Source organism: Antennarius striatus, chromosome 6, assembly GCF_040054535.1.
Source record: "Antennarius striatus isolate MH-2024 chromosome 6, ASM4005453v1, whole genome shotgun sequence".
In the NCBI taxonomy this organism is placed as follows: Eukaryota; Metazoa; Chordata; class Actinopteri; order Lophiiformes; family Antennariidae; genus Antennarius; species Antennarius striatus.
The window spans coordinates 22,327,115-22,347,506 of record NC_090781.1 but is presented as its reverse complement, the minus strand read 5'-3'; the positions used below and the strand labels follow the sequence as shown (position 1 = coordinate 22,347,506).

At 44.7% G+C, this 20,392-nt stretch overlaps 1 protein-coding gene and 1 long non-coding RNA gene across 2 annotated transcripts; one reads left to right on the top strand and one right to left on the bottom strand.

Annotated features, from left to right (window-relative positions):
* Positions 1-94: 94 nt before the first annotated feature.
* mmp28 (matrix metallopeptidase 28) lies at positions 95-20,326 on the bottom strand. Its single transcript, XM_068318049.1, has 8 exons — positions 20,080-20,326; positions 18,637-18,713; positions 18,111-18,298; positions 12,799-13,020; positions 11,709-11,954; positions 1,280-1,429; positions 999-1,166; positions 95-900 (listed from the first exon to the last, which is right to left on the bottom strand). Exons 1-8 carry the CDS (start codon positions 20,188-20,190, stop codon positions 506-508), a joined length of 1,557 nt encoding a protein of 518 aa, XP_068174150.1. The 5' UTR covers positions 20,191-20,326; the 3' UTR covers positions 95-505.
* On the top strand, positions 1,441-5,601 carry LOC137597105 (uncharacterized). Its single transcript, XR_011035606.1, has 4 exons — positions 1,441-2,439; positions 3,068-3,786; positions 4,277-4,425; positions 4,769-5,601. It is a non-coding gene; the product is annotated as an uncharacterized lncRNA (long non-coding RNA).
* Positions 20,327-20,392: the final 66 nt, after the last annotated feature.

Genomic DNA, 20,392 nt, shown 5'->3' with positions numbered 1-20,392 from the left:
AAGGAAGACCGCTCTGAAAAATCACCGAGTTACGTCCAGAGGTTTCAAAATCGTCATCCTTCTAGAAATGTTTAATAAAATAAAAAAAATAAAAAAAATCACAGAACTCTCACAACTGTCCACTTTGTCACCCCATCAAGAGACATCAGCTGCAGCCTGGAAGATCAGGTAGTTAGTGGTCAGCATGTGTTGTACACAACACGCCAAAATAAATAAGTTGTTTATCTAGAATGTGACATTTGTTAGACGATCCAGAAGAAATAGAACAAAAAGGTTTTTTTTACTAACTAATGAGGCTATAATTGCACATCCAGATCCACTAATGTCCATTTATCTGCAGTATAAACACTAAATGTGCTTCACAACGTATAAAACAATGACTGTTTTCTGAGCTGGGCTCCGTTTACTACACACACAAACTGGTTGTGAAGCGTTACAGCACCGTGACGTTAAAAAGGATTCAACAAATTGCACTTGATCCAAGTCTTAGAGCGCCCCCTGCTGGTCAGAGGATGTTATTGCTCCGAGGAGCGCCGATGCACCCAGTCCACCTCAAATCCTTGGCCCACTGGCCCTCACTGGTGACTCGCACCTTGGCCGTGTCAAACCTCCAGAACCGGTGTTCTCTGAACAGGTAGAGCCGCCCGTCCGGACGGGTCAGCGCCCCGTTGGTCCCCTGAGGCACCCCGGTCCAGTCTGTCAGTCTGCGGGGGTAATAGGGCTCCTGATGGAGGGTCTTCAGGTTGAGCACAGAGTAACGGGAGCCCTTGAAGATGACCATATGACCCAGAGGAGCGTAGTAGAAGGCACAGTCGGGATGGCGAGGAAGCCCCAGATCACTGCTCTGCCTGGGGAAGCCGGGGTCCAGCACGGCGCCGGTGTAGCGCCACATCCGTTTCCCTGGAAACCATTAGATGAGATTTATTTTAAATTTAGAAACGCTTTAAATAAACACCACAGAATATATTCTAGGGGCTTTCATATATAAATACCAGTACCTTTGAAAAAATACCACTTGGAGTCCAGCGGGGAGAAGGAGGCGGCCTCGATGGCCAGAGGGAGGTCGGCCCAGCGCTGACGGAGGGGCAGCGGGCCGCTCACACCTCCATCTGCGGACACCGTCCAGTACACACTCCCCCGAAACACCAACACCGTCTTATTCTGGTCTGGACACACACAAACAGAGGAACACACTGATTTGTGGTGGTTTGAGGAAGTAGTTGTCACTCAGTGTCCGTTCAGAAAGATTTCCCCAGGCTGTGGTGAAATGAGACCTCACCCATGGTGATGGCATCGAAGACGCCCCGGCAGTAGAGAGGCTTTCCCGCGGGCTGATGGTTGCTGTGCAGCTCCGTGAACTCCCACTCCTGCAGGGTCGCATGGAGAACCTGACCCGGAAGCCTCACGGAGTGATCGCCCAGCGGTTTACCTGAGGCCGGCAAGGAAGAGATGGAACCAAACGCGTCAGGTGACGGGAGAACCCGGAACCCGGGGACAGCGCTACCCACTGCGTCCCGGTGCCACACTGGATCTTATTCTAACAGCAAAATATATTTACCTAAGCACACATCCCTTATGCTTAATATTGTACTGTAGTGAGGAATGCAGTACATAATATCGAATTGTGATGGTAAAAATACTATGATGAAGTGGGAAATATTGCATCGAGGTGATTTTTAGGGCAACATTCTGGAAAATACTTCAATGTCTATGGAAATATTGGGATGCCGTGGAAGTGGAAACTACGATACAAGCAAATCTTGGGTTTCGAACGCTTTAGACATGGAACAAATCCGAATTCCACCCAAAAAAAATCAGATTTCTTTTGGTCTTAGAAGTCGAACAAAATGTGAAAGTCGAACGCAAAACAAACGCAGTAACATCCTTCCTCCTCCTCTCCCACGTTCACGTTCGCTCACCTGAACACTCAATTGAACGCTGGCATATTACGCATGTCGCACTCAATAGAACAAGCGTGTTATATTTACATGTAACCACTTCCGGGTACAACAGGAAGTCCCAAAATAAGAGCGTCACAGGATCGTACTTAAAGGTCCCATATTATGTATTTTTAACTTAATGTCATTCAGCTGCCAGATGACCAACTAGGCTGTATTCTAAATATTTTGACCTAAAGTGATCTGTGGTCCTAAATATCAGCTTTCAAAATCGCTCATCTGAGCTACTCACAAAACGCTTCGTTTCAGGCCTCCGGCTGCAGTATGTTAATGAGCTCCGCTGGTCAACGCCTCCTTCACCTGGGCCACGCCCCTCTGAAGGAGAGCGTTAGGCTAACGGGACACTGACCGGCGTTACGTTTGTTATCATTATGGCGTTTGGGGGACCCATCGTGTCGGCGTACATTTATGACCCTGAGTCGGACCCAGAAGCTCCTAAAGAAACACCGACTGTGCGGCTGCAGCAGGACGTTTCTGAATGGTTAGTACGTGTGAACGTTACTTAGTTGGTTCCTTGTTGTTGTTGTGTAACCTACGTCATCACAGGACGTTAGCATCGTCCGGTAGCTACTTTAGCTTCTACTCCCGCCTCTCATCACACAGTAATAATGTCATGTCTTATTATGTATTTTGTATATGTGCAGATGTGTTGACTGCTAAAAAGTTGCTGTAGTTCTATAAGTGACAGTGAAGTCTGATGGTGGTTCTGATAGTTATTACCATGTGGCTAATGCTAGCTTCTGCTCACGGCTAAGTTACTTTATTTTTCCATCACATTGATTTAACCCGTTACTAAGCTGCTAAATGTTTGAGGCAGTCCTCTGTGACAAGACACACAGCTAACACCTCCTACCATCACACCAGGTTAATGGTGAAGTGATGTAACCATATTGCAGTGATGCCTTTATCTGCTCTATTTTGAGGTGTCTTCACCTGTTGTACAGGTGTTCCTGTGGACACTGTGAATGTATGCCAACAGAAGCAGAAAACATCCGTTTGGAGACACAAGTAGCAAGCTCACAGCTAAACCACAAAGTTATGTCTCTACGGTATTCGGCTACTTTTACAACTGTAAATTTAAATGACCTTTACCATGTTTTTCACTGTAGGTTAGGAGCCGTCTGCAGGTTGATGAAGTTCCGTGCATGACTCAACATCCTGGGTTCCAGCCTGTGTGCCTAAATGTGTACACCCTACAAAGGGCCGGTCACGTACTGAGGGCCGAATATGGCCCTTCGAACAAAATTTGAAAGTCGAACGCAAAACAAACGCAGTAACACCCTTCCTCCTCCTCTCCCACGTTCACGTTCGCTCACCTGAACACTCAATTGAACGCTGGCATATTACGCATGTCGCACTCAATAGAACAAGCGTATTATATTTACATTTAACCACTTCCGGGTACAACAGGAAGTCTTAAAATAAGAGCGTCACGGGATCGTACTTAAAGGTCCCATATTATGTATTTTTAACTTAATGTCATTCAGCTGCCAGATGTCCAACTAGGCTGTATTCCAAATATTTTGACCTAAAGTGATCTGTGGTCCTAAATATCAGCTTTTCAAAATCGCTCATCTGAGCTACTCACAAAACGCGTCGTTTCAGGCCTCCGGCTGCAGTATGTTAATGAGCTCCACTGGTCAACGCCTCCTTCACCTGGGCCACGCCCCTCTGAAGGAGAGCGTTAGGCTAACGGGACACTGACCGGCGTTACGTTTGTTAGCATTATGGCGTTTGGAGGACCCATCGTGTCGGCGTACATCTATGACCCTGAGTCGGACCCAGAAGAAACACCGACTGTGCGGCTGCAGCAGGACGTTTCTGAATGGTTAGTACGTGTGAACGTTACTTAGTTGGTTCCTTGTTGTTGTTGTGTAACCTACGTCATCACAGGACGTTAGCATCGTCCGGTAGCTACTTTAGCTTCTACTCCCGCCTCTCATCACACAGTAATAATGTCATATGTCTTATTATGTATTTTGTATATGTGCAGATGTGTTTACTGCTAAAAAGTTGCTGTAGTTCTATAAGTGACAGTTACGTCTGATGGTGGTTCTGATAGTTATTACCATGTGGCTAATGCTAGCTTCTGCTCACGGCTAAGTTACTTTATTTTTCCATCACATTGATTTAACCCGTTACTAAGCTGCTAAATATTTGAGGCAGTCCTCTGTGACAAGACACATGGAGCTGACACCTGCTACCATCACACCAGGTTAATGGTGAAATGATGTAAACCACAAAGTTATGTCTCTACGGTATTCGGCTACTTTTACAATTGTAAATTTAAATGACCTTTACCATGTTTTTCACTGTAGGTTAGGAGCCGTCTGCAGGTTGATGAAGTTCCGTGCATGACTCAACATCCTGGGTTCCAGCCTGTGTGCCTAAACGTGTACACCCTACAAAGGGCCGGTCACGTACTGAGGGCCGAATATGGCCCTTCACGTCTGAGGTGAATACATCGGTAAGTCGTTCTTTGAAAAATGTCAGAATAAAAACTAGTTGTCCGATTTTGCTTCATTAGGCATTCCTTCATTAATGCAGTAACATGACAAATATAGGTACAAAAAAGTCTATATTGTATTTGCGACACCTTGATTTTTATCTTATTAATAGACATGTTGAAAATTTTTTTGGTATTCACAATCCATTTCTGTTGACATATACAAGCATTTATTTACATAAAACAATACATCCAATATTAATAATGAGAACACAGAGCCATCCTGTTAGGAAATCAACAACAGTTGTAATACTCAGGATTGAAAATATTGTGAAATAAATAATTTTGTGTCCTTTTTCTGTAGACGGTGCAGACATCTGGCCTATCGCACCTTTGTTGGCTGGTGCTGGGGCTACTTAGGGTGCAGAATCCGGGTCGTCATTGCAGCATGTGTGGTCCTTCGCATACGACAGGAGTTTCCTGAAGACAAAGGCCACTACGCTGGATTCAGACTGAGTCTTGGTTGAACCTGGTCACGTAGCTGGCAATGACCTCCTCCTTGTCCGGACGCTCATACTGGGCAGACAGATTCTGGGGGAGAGGAATGGACAACATCTCAGTTGTGTATGGCATGGGGTCCACCAAGACTTTGTCACATATGAGGTCCAACATGTCAGATACAAAATCTGTTCAATAAAACACAAAGATCTTTACTGTTATTGATATTGTTTGATTCATTTCTCTGTTTAGAAAAATTGTGTTCAAAATACATCCTGGTACTTGCTACTAATTTATTTAATTGTATGGTTACTTTTTACTGTGTTTGTTGTGAGCAATTACCAACAGAATTTTAAAATATTTTTGTTTGAAATATTAAAATATTGCAACACTAACAGAATGTTGGCTGTCTTGTGAGGTTTGACTCTGCATTGTCCCTTCAAAAGCCTTTGGAAAGTGGATCTTATAGAGGGGTACCCCAAACGTAATGAAATAAGGAGCCAAAACAATATATGACATACATGAATCTGTCTCAAAAAATTTTATACTGAAGTCTTCACTTCACTTACTGTCTTGCTGGAAAATTCTAATACACAACACTATTATTTTTTACTGAACTACTATCAACCCGTACATTCACTAACACCTATAGACAACTATATTTAGAAAATTAGTGTATTTAACCAATTTTATTAAAACATTGTATGGAATATGACTTGTACATACCTTTACTTCAATAGTGGGAATGAAGAGTCCTGCAGGACAGCTGTGTACCAACAGTATGGGTGTCCACTGGGTCAGTTTGGCCCCCCACGTCCCTTGAAGCTGTGGGCTGAAAGGATGCACAAGGAAGAGGGACACTAATTTCAGGACACCAATGTTCTGATTTTGGATAAGAAGGACAGACCTGTGTGCGTTGTCGCTATGACAACCAACAAACAATCGACTCTAACACGTGCGCATGCACACAATACGAAACAAAGAACAACTCCCTACTTAGCCTAGCATAAGTTGACTTTATTTATGCTGACAGATAATACGGAAAAAAATATGAACCATCGTACTGTGCTTTTCAGCTTTATACTGTAGGTCCGGCACGCACACACGTGTGGGAGCGTGCGCGCATACAACACGCAAACCCGAAACAAAGGAGACCTCCCTACATAGCCTAGCATAGCATGACTTCATGCTAACAAACAATAGAAAATATGAGACCAACTTGTGTGTGTTGTACCTACTGTAGGTCCAGCAAACACACGTGATCGGGCGTGCACACACACACCCACATGCAATACACAAACGCGAAACAGAAGCAACTTCCCTACATAGCCTAGCATAGCATGACTTCATTCAGGCTAACAAACAATAAGAAAATATGAACCAACTTACGTGCGTTTTAGTTTTATACTGTAGGTCCGGCACGCACACACGTGTGGGAGTGCACGCGCACACACGCAATACGCAAACGCGAAACAAAGGAGACCTCCCTACATAGCCTAGCATAGCATGACTTCATTCATGCTAACCGACAAAAAGAAAACAGATAAAATGTGAGCCCAACTCTGGTGCGTTGTGCCTACAGTAGGTACTGTAGGTTCAGCACACACACGTTGTACCTACAGTAGGTACTGTAGGTTTAGCACACACACGTTGTACCTACAGTAGGTACTGTAGGTTTAGCACACACACGTTGTACCTACAGTAGATACTGTAGGTTTAGCACACACACATTGTACCTACAGTAGATACTGTAGGTTTAGCACACACACGCTGTACCTACAGTAGATACTGTAGGTTTAGCACACACACGTTGTTCTTACAGTAGATACTGTAGGTTTAGCACACACACATTGTACCTACAGTAGATACTGTAGGTTTAGCACACACACGTTGTACCTACAGTAGATACTGTAGGTTTAGCACACACACGCTGTACCTACAGTAGATACTGTAGGTTTAGCACACACACGTTGTTCTTACAGTAGATACTGTAGGTTTAGCACACACACGTTGTACCTACAGTAGATACTGTAGGTTCAGCACACACGTTGGAGCGCACACACGCAAACCCGAAACAAAGCAGCACCACCTAATTAGCCAAATAGCAATTGATCACCCATGCTAACAGACAACTGCTAAAAAGATAAATGTGGTGAGACTTACCTGTAACCGGGGTGCAGGTCCTTGGTCCCGTATGGTTGGGAGTGATCCTTGAATGAGGATCAGTCTCAGGCAAAGCCCCGTCTGGACTGACCCTCATTGCTAAAACAGGCTGGACTGAAGTGGTTCACACACAAACGTGCAGGCGGTGTAGCTGCAGAGAGCCATTAAAAATGAAATGTAACCACGGTCTCTTCTGTTCTTCATTGGATGGGATGAAAAATAAACACTGGTGTTGATTTGTACAATCAACAACTGAGCAACTATCATGTCTCCCTGTGACGGACGCCATTTCAAGAGAATGCTGCCTCACGTCTGACAGGAAGAACTCCCGTTTTCGGGATGACCACGCCCTTGGGCGTGTCAATCAATCCATATCGTCCACGCCCCTGAGCATGTCCACCAATCCATATCGTCCAATACTCTGTCCAATAGCAGAGTGCAAAGTCTGACGTCAAGAATGCCTATTCTAGCGCTTCATGGTCGAATCGAGTCGTTCAGAGCCATAACTTCCTAAAAGTCCAAATATCTATTGATGCAGGAAGTGTTTGTTTACCAGATTCTAGGAGTTGGTCGGGTTAGGGAGGTAAACTATGTATATGTAGAGACCTGAAAAAGTGGGATTTTCATAATAGGGCCCCTTTAACATATGACCCTTTGACTTTTTTTCCCAACAGAAAACATGTATCCATAAATCATCATATTTAATACATCCACACTCACCAGGGTCTGCAGTTGCTTTCAGATTATTTATGTTCTTTTAAATTCACAATGGTGACTGAGACTTTTTACATGTACTGCTTTAACTAGATATTTTTCTCCGCTGCTGCTTTTAATCGTACATACTGTACATTCAGTCAAACACAGATTGACAGCTCACATCTGCTTTTTATCAGGTCACGATGGCAACTCCAGGAATGGTTCATACAGTATTCACCAACAGACACACACACACACACACATAAAACATGGACACACACAATGCCTGAAGCTCATAGCTTTAAGCAGACGTTTCCAGTCGTAGTCCTGTCAGTCACAGTTCTCGTCATGTCTGTCTCTGGAGCTGCTTGGCATTCATGTGGGAGTGAAATAACTGCCAAGGGAAGAAATCATGTCGATAAGAAGATGGGTTTTTTTTTTTTTTTAAAACACATGTAGGCTGCTAAACCCCCCAAGAGAGACAACTATAGAATCCTGCTGTGAGGCGACACACAATGTTAACAGAATGAGACATCTTAGATTGAGTTTACAGACTTAAAGGCAAAAAAGATTCAGTTTTAATGCACAAACACTAAAACATCTGTCAAACTATAAATCAAAGTTGGATTAGGTGCTGCGCTCACTGAGCTGAAATGAAATATGTGTCTGAACGGTGCTTTGGCGGTGGAAACAGGATTGTTGTTGCTCTAGGTTTTTTTGTTTTTTTTTCCTGAGGGAGGCCTGCGAGGAGTAAAGGCTGGCAAATACCATTTTAGGAGACGGACGCCTGAATGTGTCTGGAGGCAGAGCAGATGGGGCGTTTCAGATATGAATCAAGAGGGGAGACACATGCACGCTGCCTGCCTACGAGCTTCTGCAGAGCTGAAGTTCTGTGTTGGAGGAGCCAAACGATTGTGAGACTGTCCTGCAGCCATGCGAGCATTCCTGCAGAATGCTGTGTCTTCACTTGCAGCTGTCTCACACCTCATGTCAGGTCAAAATGGAAAGTTCTGACTCATCAGACGGTATAAAAAGCGATATGAACACTCCTCAGGGGGGACGTGAACTTCTGTGGAGACTCGAAGAAGGATTTGGAATAAGGACACGAGAAATGTCTGTGGAGGGCAGGGCAGTGCTAAGAGTTCTGACTGAAGATTTTAAAAAATTGTTCCAAACTGACCTAAACAGAAATAACACTATAATATGATTTAACTCTCGGGGACTCAAACATGACATGTCATAAAAGTGTAAATAAAAATATAATACAGAAATCTTTTTTCGTTCACTGCATCAGATCTTTTCAATTACTTCAGACCTTTCCATAGATATAAAATGTATTATGTTTTTTTATGATTACCGTATTTTCCGCACTATAAGGCGCACCTAAAAGCCTAAAACTTTCTCATAAACCCGTAGTGCGCCTTATGATCCGGTGCGTCTTATATATGGATTAATATTCATATTGATATTGGTTAAAAACATGATCGCTGAAAAAAGCCGCCAGTCTGGCGCCAGTCATGCCGCACTCCGCCACCAGAGGCGCACCCTCACAAGGCACTCGGGCCCACGCCCCCTAACAACGGTAGTCAAGGGGCGTCACCGAAGTCCCGGCTCTGACTGAGCTGCTCTCAGACGGTAGAGCAGACTGTAGGAGCCCCGGTGATTACGTAGCAAAACATAAGGAACTTTAAACAATTCTATTAATAAAGTTTGACTGACTGATCTCAGTATTTATTAACTATTTGGCGTCGGAAATAACCCACTTTAAACTCAATTGGTCTTAAAAATGCCATTGTGCTGCCATCTGGAATCTAGTGACGGTCCATTCTATTAGTCTGTGGAAGCACACGGAGAAACTGGCAGAAAGGTGAATGAAAGACCCTCAAAGCTGAACTTCCAGCCTTTTCTGAAATTTCAAGAGCAGATTCACTTCTAGACAAAGGTGTCTGATGTGCTGCATTGATTTACAAATGTAGTTGATAGTTCTGGGGGGGCGGTGGAGGGGCACATTCAGGCCTGTGTATTCTGTCTGCAGGGACGTGCGGTGAGATTCACGGCGGTGAGACACCGAAAACAGCGTCATATTTGACAGTAAATTAGCAGCCTGACATTAAAAACTAGTTAAAAAATAGCTGCACCTCACCTCCGACTGGAGTACCGATCGATCGAAACAATATTTAATTAATAAACGAAGACGAACGTCGGAGCTTCGAACTTCTAAGATATCCATAGCAGATACCCATATCTGCTTCGAACTTCAGATCAGGAAATAATCCGCTCTGTTCGCACTGACTGCACTCGTAATGAATTTAACCAGTTTTTAATGTCAGATTTTTTAATATGCGTGTTGACTTCTTTCTAAGGCCTCGTCCATACGATAACGGATTTTTTTAAAAACGCAACTTTTTTGTTGCGTTTACGCCTTCCGTCCACACGACAACGCAGATATCCGGAACGAAAACGCAACTTTTTAAAAACGCTGGCCGAGGTGGATTTTTTTAAAAAACGCTGGGTCTGTGTTGTCGTGTGGACGGCGTATCCGGGACTTTTTAAAAACGCTGACGTCTTGCCTGCGACGAAAACCGCTGTGACGTCATATTTATGGGCCCGTGTGTTGTGACAACAAAACACGGAGGATTCCTATTGGATAAAACCACATGGTTTGGCATGCTTATGCGTCTTCGAAAACGCACTGCTGCGTTTAAGTGTGGACGGAGATTTTTTTAAAAACGCTGTCGTGTGGACGGGAATATGCGTTTTTAAAAACTTCCGTTTTTAAAAAAAATCCATTATCGTTATCGTTATCGTGATAACAGATACCGTTAACGATAACGGATTTCCGTCCACACGGGACTTCCGGGACGGGACTTCCGTCCACACGTAAACGCAGCAGTGCGTTTTCCAAGACTGCTATAAGCATGCCAAACCATGTGGTGGCAGTATTGAGTATTGAGTCAAATTTTATCCTCCGTGTTTTGGGTGGATACCCCTTCAGTATCCACCTGTAGGCTCCATTTATTTATGAGGCACCTAATGTGTTCGGCTTCGAATAAGTAATGTCAGCTTGGTTAGAAGAAGGGAGACGCCAACTGAAGCTGCTGTAGCAAAATCTGCAACTTGGAAAAGCACAATAAGAGATCTTTGCACATGTGGGAACCTGCCTCGCCTCGCCAGGAGGGAGAACGGAGGCTCAGTAAACAGAAACCACTATCTTTGTCAAACACAACGACCTAAGAAACGTCCCCACCAAGGAGCAGGACAGCAACATACAAACAGGCCACTGATGGAGTCCCTCCGTCTTGTGTTATTTTGACACACACACACACACACACCACGTCGTCCTGCTTCTCCGAGCAGCTGAGAGGCCACAGAAGAGAGGCTGGTAGAAGAGAGTCCCTCATACACACACACAGACACACACACACACACACACACACACACACACACACACACACACCAGCTGAGTTCAAACATGAAGGAAAGGATGTTGATTTCACCTGAATCGCTTGGTTTTTTCCAGGAATAAAGCTTGGGAAAAAAAACATATTCTGTTCATTCTCTTTCATTCTCCTTCTTAGAATTAAAGACATGTAAAATAGTCAACAAAGTCCTGTAATCCAAACTGAACGTGTTGCACTGATAAAAGACAAACAGCCATGAAGATACGAGAAGGAAGCTCTATTGTTGTATTTGCTGCAACTCCCTCTTTTTTTTTGACAATGTCAAGGTTAAATTTTATTATCGGTGGGTACTCTCAACAGGCTCTTCCACTCCATTCTTCCTCTATCTGTGTTTTCGGCTGGTGGCCTTGGAGGCCTCCTCCCCATGGCTTCTGCCAGAGTTTTCACACTTTCTATTCCCCACACACAACGTTTCCCTCGATGCAACAGATCCAAAAACAGGACGTAAAGGTTTGATCAAACCACCGTTAAGAGTTCTCATCTCACCGTACAACTGCTGCACGGCGATGATGTCATCCCAGCTCAGCACCAGGTTCCGCCCCAGCTTCCTGTAGTACGGCGACATCAGGGCGTGGCGGACGGGGGAGTGCTCCAGTCCCAGCGTGTGTCCGATCTCGTGGGCCGTCACCATGAACAGATTGTGTCCCTTGTGTCCGTTCAGCGTCCACCGCTCTGCTTGGTCGAAATGGGCCTCCCCCCGGCGAGGCAGGAAGGCGTGAGCCAGGGTCCCCCCTGAGGGCCAGACAGGAAATAGTTCCAGCATCAGAGTGGCATCAGAGGGCAAAGGTCAGAACTAGAACAATATCAGAAATTTTGAATTTTGCTTTATACCAAGAGCATCAAATTTATCTGTTAGGGGTTTTTTAAATTCCATTTTATCTCAATTTAATTTTTAATTGAAAAGTTTAACGCTCTTTGTACATTTCTTTATATTTTTTATGGCAGGATTACAAAAACTACTGGATGGTTTTTCGCAAAGGGGCCACAAAAAAAACCATTAAAACCATTAAAACATTGCATATCCGTATCAAAGGGCAGATCCAGAAATTTTTTTTGTGGGGTATTTTACCTAATTATTCAAAAATGACTCGGTCTATTACCATAAAAGGGAAGGGGCATAAAAAGGTCGGGGCATAAACGCAAACCGGATGTGTATGACTGTTCAGCTTTGGCAGCTGGAGGCAATCCATCAGGTGCCCTCCTGGATTCTCTTTGACAAAAAACACACAACTGTCAAAATATGCGTAATCATCCTCCTTCCTTTCAGAAAAAGGTGCAAACACGTGTCCTGCAGCTGACCACACACCCTTCATGAGTAACACATGTTTACAAGTCATGTAACTCAGCCTAGGGTGTAATCAAACTATTATCTTGACCTGGTTTACTTACAGTAATCTGGTGGCTGTGTAAACATAAGCACTGGGATTTATTGATTCAGTCATTCGGGATCAAGATGTGTTTTGCACAGAGAGATCTAATCACACACACAAGGCCGTCGCACAAACACTAATTGTTACGTAGGAACACACACGCATGCAGATTAAAGCACGCATGAAAACACAGGCCGATCCCTGACCTGGTCCGTCAAAGGCGTTGCTCGCCCCGTCGTTGTGGTCGCCTTCATAAAAGGCCAACCGGATGTCTGCGGGTCCCTCGGGGGCCTCCTGGAACACCAGGCCCGACACATTGCTCCACAGCTGGAAGGCGGCGCGCACCGCCAGCTGCACCGAGCCCAGGGACAGGTGGCGGGGCCAGTTCACGATCTGGTAGGTGAGGTGGCGTTTGTACCACTTCTCGGCTGGAGAACACCCACGCAGAAAAAAAGAAAGGGGACAGAATATGAAAATTAAGGTTTTACCTCTCAAATTTACACCCTGTGTAAATTGAGCCTTTTCTGCACAACAGACGCCTTTACACAATATGGAAATGTCTATTTTTATAGCCCATTAGACAGAAATCTTAAAAAATGATGCCTCTTAAAACAATTGTTGTTAATATTTAGAGACGCTTTTTTACATCATATTTAATTGTTGATAATCTTAACTCATTTTTTGGAGCTATTTTGTATGTCGGAATTTTTAAAAAAGGGGCTAAAATCCAACCAATAAGAACTTTTACTTGCAATACCTCATAAAACAAGTGATTTATGGAGCCATTTTCATAGAGTATAAATAAAGGTTTTTTTAAAAAGGTTTCACAAACAGTTTACATGATCACTTCCTACCATAGTAGCTACGAATTCACATCTTCTAAGTTTATATTATGAATGCCAGATGGCCCATAAACCTCTAGTTTATAAGAGCAAACCAAACCAAAATGAAAGGATGTTAGCGGCGTTAGCTCGCTGCTGGCTAACCTGAAGAAGCACTTTTGAGCACACGCTCGGTTAAACACTTCACTACATCATGTGTCTGTGGTTTCTCAGCTGGGACATAATTACACAGGCTGCAAACTTCAAAATCTCACATTTGTTCGGAGACATTGAGAGGAGGGGAATTAAAACACAGCCGTGCTTTAAATTACAAAACAGTAGGATGGTTAATATGCATGCAGGGGATTAACTAGTGGAGCGATCTGAATACAACAAACACACAGCAGGTCTCAACCAGGCAGCGATCAAACACAACAGACAGACGGAGAGGCAAAGGAAACAGTCATTAGATAATATGAAGCTGTGGGGAGGGGGGGACTCTGGAAGGGATGGATGCTCACTATGGTTGACCCGAGTCCAGGTCCTGGTTACACACACGTTATAAAAGTGTGTAAAGTTCACACCAATAAACGTTTGAATCATCTCTGCTCATCTCAAAGATTGAGATTCTGGAGCAAAATCACTTCAGAGAAGAAATTTTTTTTTTATACATTTACATACTTTTGGAATTGAAGTTTATCTAGAAAGCGGCAAAAGTTGCTCAAGCACTCTCACGGTTGTCTAAATATTTAACGATGTGCCCGATGTATGATCACCCAAAGCGGAGGCCGCATATGAGTGGGAGGTCCACACACACACACACACACACACACACACACACACACACACACACACACACACACACATGCCGACTTTAAACACTCCAGTGTAATCATGCACAGAGGAGGCAGGTTGGAGAACCCTTGAGTTATTTTGATGCCTTATGCACTCGACTAAATAATATACAGACTCATGATGAGAGCGATAAAACAGAGGTATGTGCTGAATACTGTAAACTGCATGAGAGCTAAACGGCACCCTGGAGGAAAGCAAAGATCGGGATATCTGGAGCCATTAAGGCCTGGGTTTGGCAGTGACATCAGTGTGTTTCTGTTTGAGTAAACACTACAGAAACTGAACTTGTGCCTCGGCAGCAACCCAACGCAAACCCAACTGTAAAGTTGAGCGTTGTATAATCTTGTTCCAATTGTTGCAAAAATTCAGACCAACAGAAATATGTTGAGTTTCTGCCAAAGCGAGTCCAGATCTAAGAACGGTTACGTTACAGGTTTGATTCTTAAATACACTTAATCGATTTTTAATCCGCAATTTCATCACAGTTGGAACTTTTTTTGTTTGCTTGTGATCTTTTTTTTGTACTTTTTTTTTTTTACCAGTCACATTAATGCTGATGCTGAGATTACATAAAAAGCGTTGCCATGGTGTCTGAGGTTGAGAGGATTGAGATAAAGACAAAAAGAAGATCCCAAACTTATTAAAAACTACTTTTTTTCCTCTAAAAGTCAGACTTTTACTAGCAGGAAAAGTTCTCAGAGCATCGGCCTGAGGTCATATGGTTTTCCCTCCTCGACTTTTCCCTCCCAGATGATTAATATACACCAGGCTTGTTGGCACATGATGTGTGCAGAGCTTCAGCGGAGCTCCGGCCCGACCGCCTCAGATGAAGACGTCCCCACGGACGGCAGCGAGGCCAGGAAGTCAGATACGCAAGACATTCCCCGACTTCCCTGATGGAAGCAATTACCATGATGCCCTCTGTGGCAGGAGTGTGGGGCGGGTGGGGGATCACAGACATTAGGAAGTGACCGAGATCATCTGATAGCTGAAGTTATTGTTTGTGGAGGTGCAGGCATTTGGTTTGTTACTGCTATCAACTCAGAGGTTGTTTGAGGCAGCTAAATGCTAACGCCGCGTGCTAACAGTCTCACAACAATCCTGTGTTCACCAGGATTGGTGAACCAGGATTTCTGATTGGCCCCTGACGTGCCTCTTTCATGCCTTATGTCCTATCACAATGAGAATCTATTTATAAGTGAGAATTGTTCTTCTGATCTGAGAACCTGAGAATGAATGAAATCAGAATTCTGACCGTTTTCCTGACTTTCAACAGTTGTTGTTTTATTTTAAAATCACATTAAAATCTGCATGTTTACATTTATTCCTGTAGCTGTGATGCTGTTCTGCAGTGAGAAAGTAAAGGATAGATTGAAGTGGTCGATCCAGTTTGTTTCCTTTCAATCACCTTACCGACAAATCCAGGAGTTTAGCAATTCTAGTGAAGCAAATCGGTGAAATAGTGTTAAATTAGAGTATATGTAGTAAATTAAAAGGTTAAACGGTTAACAGGCTGGACACAGATCCACACATGTGAAACACACACACACACACACACACCTTTTTACAGCTCTTATCTCAGACAAGGGCGGTGGAATGTCAGCTCTGTAAATATCAGTGGGAACGACCGTCAGATTCAACCTCCAGTCAAGGTCTGTTTTCAGTTTCCAGGAGGCTGAGAGGCAGCCGTGTTCACACAAAACTAAACCGCATCACACCTCAGCTGATGGAGAACACACACACCGACTTGTGTGCATGGAGTCGGTGTGTGAGTTTAGTATTAAGTTGAAATACGGTATAAAAACAGTTCTGGCTCTTGTTGTGATTATAGACACTAGAATAAAGGGACTGATTGTCTCCAGTCGACCACGCCTTCACCCCGATTCAGGACCGACACATCCACCTTAAAATGCCTTGAGTGCGTGTGGTATTGTAATTTTGATTTGATGATTAAAAAAAATAAATCAAGTAATAGCAGTTCAGCCTGAGGGGGGATGCGAATGTTTACACTACATTTCATGGAATCCATCCAATTCCTGCTAAACCGTTTCTTTCACAACCACAAATATCAACTTGAGTGAGTTGGAGGAGAAGTCAGGGATCATGGAAGTCAGTGGGATTTATTCTGAGGAGACAATATATATCAATTCCAAATGTTGGGAGCATATTCCAGCTGACATTGGGACAGAGATGGGGTAAAACCTGACCATCAGAGTCCACCTGAGTCCAATATCGACCATCTAGACTCACTTATGGGCAATTTAGACCCCCAACTTACCATTAGTACATAATGGTGAAATGGGAATAGAAGAAAAACAGGCTGTCATCCATCCAAACAGTCAGTAACATATCTGGCCATTGACACAATGTAATCCAGTCAGTCAGTTGTGGAAGTGTTTACCAGAGAGCACGTCAGGTACCGACATGAAGAGGCAGCAGCAAACATCAGCCGCCGCTGCATTCCCTGAACATTAGCCAAGCTCGTCAGTGACAGGAAGGAATGCGGAGTCTTTACACATCAGGAGGCTGGAGGCACCAGGCTGCTGCTCCTCAATCACAAAGGAGGAAGGACACAGCCGACGAGGGATGGCGGCAACAAAAGGTGCGAAAACAAATGTCATAAAAGAAATAAAGATGCATCCTGTTGCTCCAGAGCCAGACAAGAAAACAATAATTTACTCCCAGGTCTGTGATGTGACTCACTTCCCAATTTCCACTGACGTTTGTGGGATGTTTCTTTAGATCTTGAAATTCCCTGAGCGGTTTTATCTTTCGCCCCAAACCGGCTGAAGGTCTCGACAAGACAGAGTCGTCTTAATAGCTAATACCTCATGTGGGATATACAAACATCCATAACACTTAAAAAAGATTTCACCACCAGCTCCACTCAAAACCTTTAGTTTATAAGAGTGGGGGAAATTACACCTCCTGGTAATTCTCAAGGATTTTCTGCAAAGCACCTCCAAAGCTGGGGAGGAGGGGAGGATGTTGTGCTCAATTACTTCATGCAGCTCGCAAGAAATGTGGCGGCTCAGCTGCGCTTTTAAACCGTGGTTAAACATTTAAATCCTGCGGTCTTTATCCAGCTTAAATTGCAGCAATCTGCTTACTAATGAATGCTGTTATTGCCGTATTTAAAGCAAAAAAAAAAAAAAAAGGGGTCATTTCCAATCAGGAAAATTTGAGCTTTGCCTGGTCTTGAAAGTTTCCCCACATGCATTTCTCAGACACTGAAAGAACAGATACGTCTCCAGAGAAACAAATTATTTCATACAGTGGAGCAGGGGTGTCCAACTCATTCTCACCGAGGGTCCACATCAGTGTAATGGCTGTCCTCAAAGGGCCAGATGTAAATAATAAATGTAATTAAATGTAATCTAAGTCACAAACATTCCAGTTGCACAGAAAAAAAATATGTTTTTATTTAATTTTACACACTCTTTAGACCTTTTATGCTCTCGTGGGCCACATAAAATGATGTGGAGGGCCACACTTGGCCCGCGGGCCTTGAGTTTGACACACGTGCACTAGAGGGTCAGCTGGGAATCTCAACCCACAGGGGTGTTTGATTCATGGATAAAAGACAAACAAGCTACACAGACTTGTGGAATTGTCTCTAAAAGCGTCGACACGTGCGACATCAGACACTCCAGCAGCTTTAATTACTGACCTCACCCCCATTTACTGCTTCAGGTTAGAGGTAGGCCCTCCCAGTTAACGGATCTTTATGACCGCTCTACAACAGGACACACGACACCCCCTCCAAGCAAGACAATGACGGACATCACAGCCTGCAGACAGGCGGGGTCCTCATGTAAGTCTGGATGGTCCAATCTAAATACCTTGAAGAGCAGAGCGTCTCCCACGGCGCCGTGATCCTCCCCTTCCTGTGAAGATGGCGTTCACCCTCTTGGCCCAGATCTGCTGGCTGCCCTCGTCCGACACCCCGCATCGGGGCGTCGACATCTGCCTCAGGGTGGCGCTGTCCAGCTCACCTGTGACAGGAAGCCTGGACAACCACTGGAACTTGCTGCAGAAGAAGGAAATATTTGTCAATCATTCACCAAACGGTACAGTCGTCTACGGGCCAGGGGGGGGGGGGGGGGCTCCAAATTCCTAGGTGGGTCAGAGGGAGTTCAGTACAGGTGAGGGTGTGTTTTACTGCCCTTCACTGATATTCAGGCCCCTGGGGGGTTGTCCCACATCAAGCCCCCGCACCTCAAAAGACCACAACCAGCTACCGATTAACAAATTGTAGAGCATGCAGTGATCTGTAGACTTCTGACGACCCCGGGTGATACCGGATCAGGGGTCAGGATTATTAGTTTTACTCCCCCTGGTTTGGATCAGGAGAACTTTGCCACCTACCAAACAGCCGACTGGATCTCCACCGCATCGTGGAGGTGGTGGTCCTGATGGAGGTAGCCATATTTCTCCAGAAAAACCTGTAATCATGAACACAACACAAGCTTTTAATGCCTCCTGGGAGGACTTTTATCTCCACCAACGGATTTCAGAGGTGGTTTGTAGGCTACATATCTCCAGGAGATGTCGAAAGACTCTGATGAAATCTGTGTGGTGGTGGACCTTGAATGAAGAAAAGGTTTATTCAATTCTGAGCGGAACAGGTTCACAAATTCTGGATCCCTCTATCATTTTCTTCAATATCGTGAGATTAGGTCTTCTTCTGCGTTGGTAGAAAAACTTTGCTTTCTTGTTTTATGACAGGGTTGATTCATCAACCCTACAATTACAACCCAGTGGGGAAAAATCCAAAAAAATTACATAATAAAAGTTTTAAGATCATTTTCCATTTGCATTGTAGCTGCTGTAGCCTACAGAGTGGATGTATGGATCTGGACCACCCATAAGAGGGAGAATCCCCTGAAGGCGTCTATGAAAAAAAAAATCATAGTTATTATTTCGCAAAGAATTTCAAGTAAACATGCAAGTCAGGAATAGTTTTGAAATGAACACCTACACACGGTGAGCAACGAACCAACTGGGTTCCCGACAGCAGGTGTTGTGGTTTTGTATTTAGAGACGTCGATGGTTTAATATTACAAATCTCTCCATCACACGCGTGTGCGTCCGTGCGCACCGGAGCTCGACTGTGCGCACGGACGCACGCCCGGTGCGCACGGACGCACGCCCGGTGCGCACGGACGCACGCCCGGTGCGCACGGACGCACGCCCGGTGCGCACGGACGCACGCCCGGTGCGCACGGACGCACGCCCGGTGCGCACCGTGGATCGTGTTCAGACAACAGCAGGCGTAGCTGTGATTACAGATCAGGTTCAGGTGGGTGGAAATGAACATTTAGGAGCTGACAGACGCCCTTCACCCAAACAGGAACGTGTAACAAAACAGCGCGTCCCTCTGAGACACAAAGACTTTTATTTATGGAACACCGACACAGTGGAAAAACATTCAACAGCCGATCAATTGTTTGGTTTGAATCACGGATCGATTGTGGACGCCTGTTGATCAATAAGTTGTTAGATGGTAGAAGATATCAGCGGAATGTCACGTTACTGAAATGTTAAGTGCAATATTTAATGTTCAGTCCCAAAATGAACATTTCACCAGAATCGAGATTGCTAAATCATAATCAACGTTTTTAAAACGTGCGCTGCCAAGTGCGATATCAAACATTTTTCCGCTTTAAAGTTTTAATTTAAATGATAAATCTCGCTGGATTTTCACGCAACCTAGAGGTGGGTTAGTTTAGCTGATAGAGACCGCCCGCCGCGCCGGGGTTAACCCCTCCGTAGAACACTACCGGGTCCGGGTGAAACTGACAGCCGTACCTCGGGCTCCAGGGGCAGCGGCGAGCCTCCGGCGGTCCGGGCGGCGGTGATGATGACGATGACGGTCAGGAACCGCGCTGCTCTCATGCCCCCTCCAGCTCCACGCCTCATTGCGGGACAGCCTTGCTTTTACCGCGCATTATTATTCAGCATCGGTTCGGATCGCTGTCAGTGAGGTGGGGGGTAGTGGGGGTGCAGCATGCTGCTGCTCGTCTACCTCCATCCCTGTGAGGAGTGACTGAGCCTGTGCGTGTATCTGGGGTGTTGGGAGGAGGGCCGACACCGCCCCACCCAGTCCGTCCGGCGGGCTTTA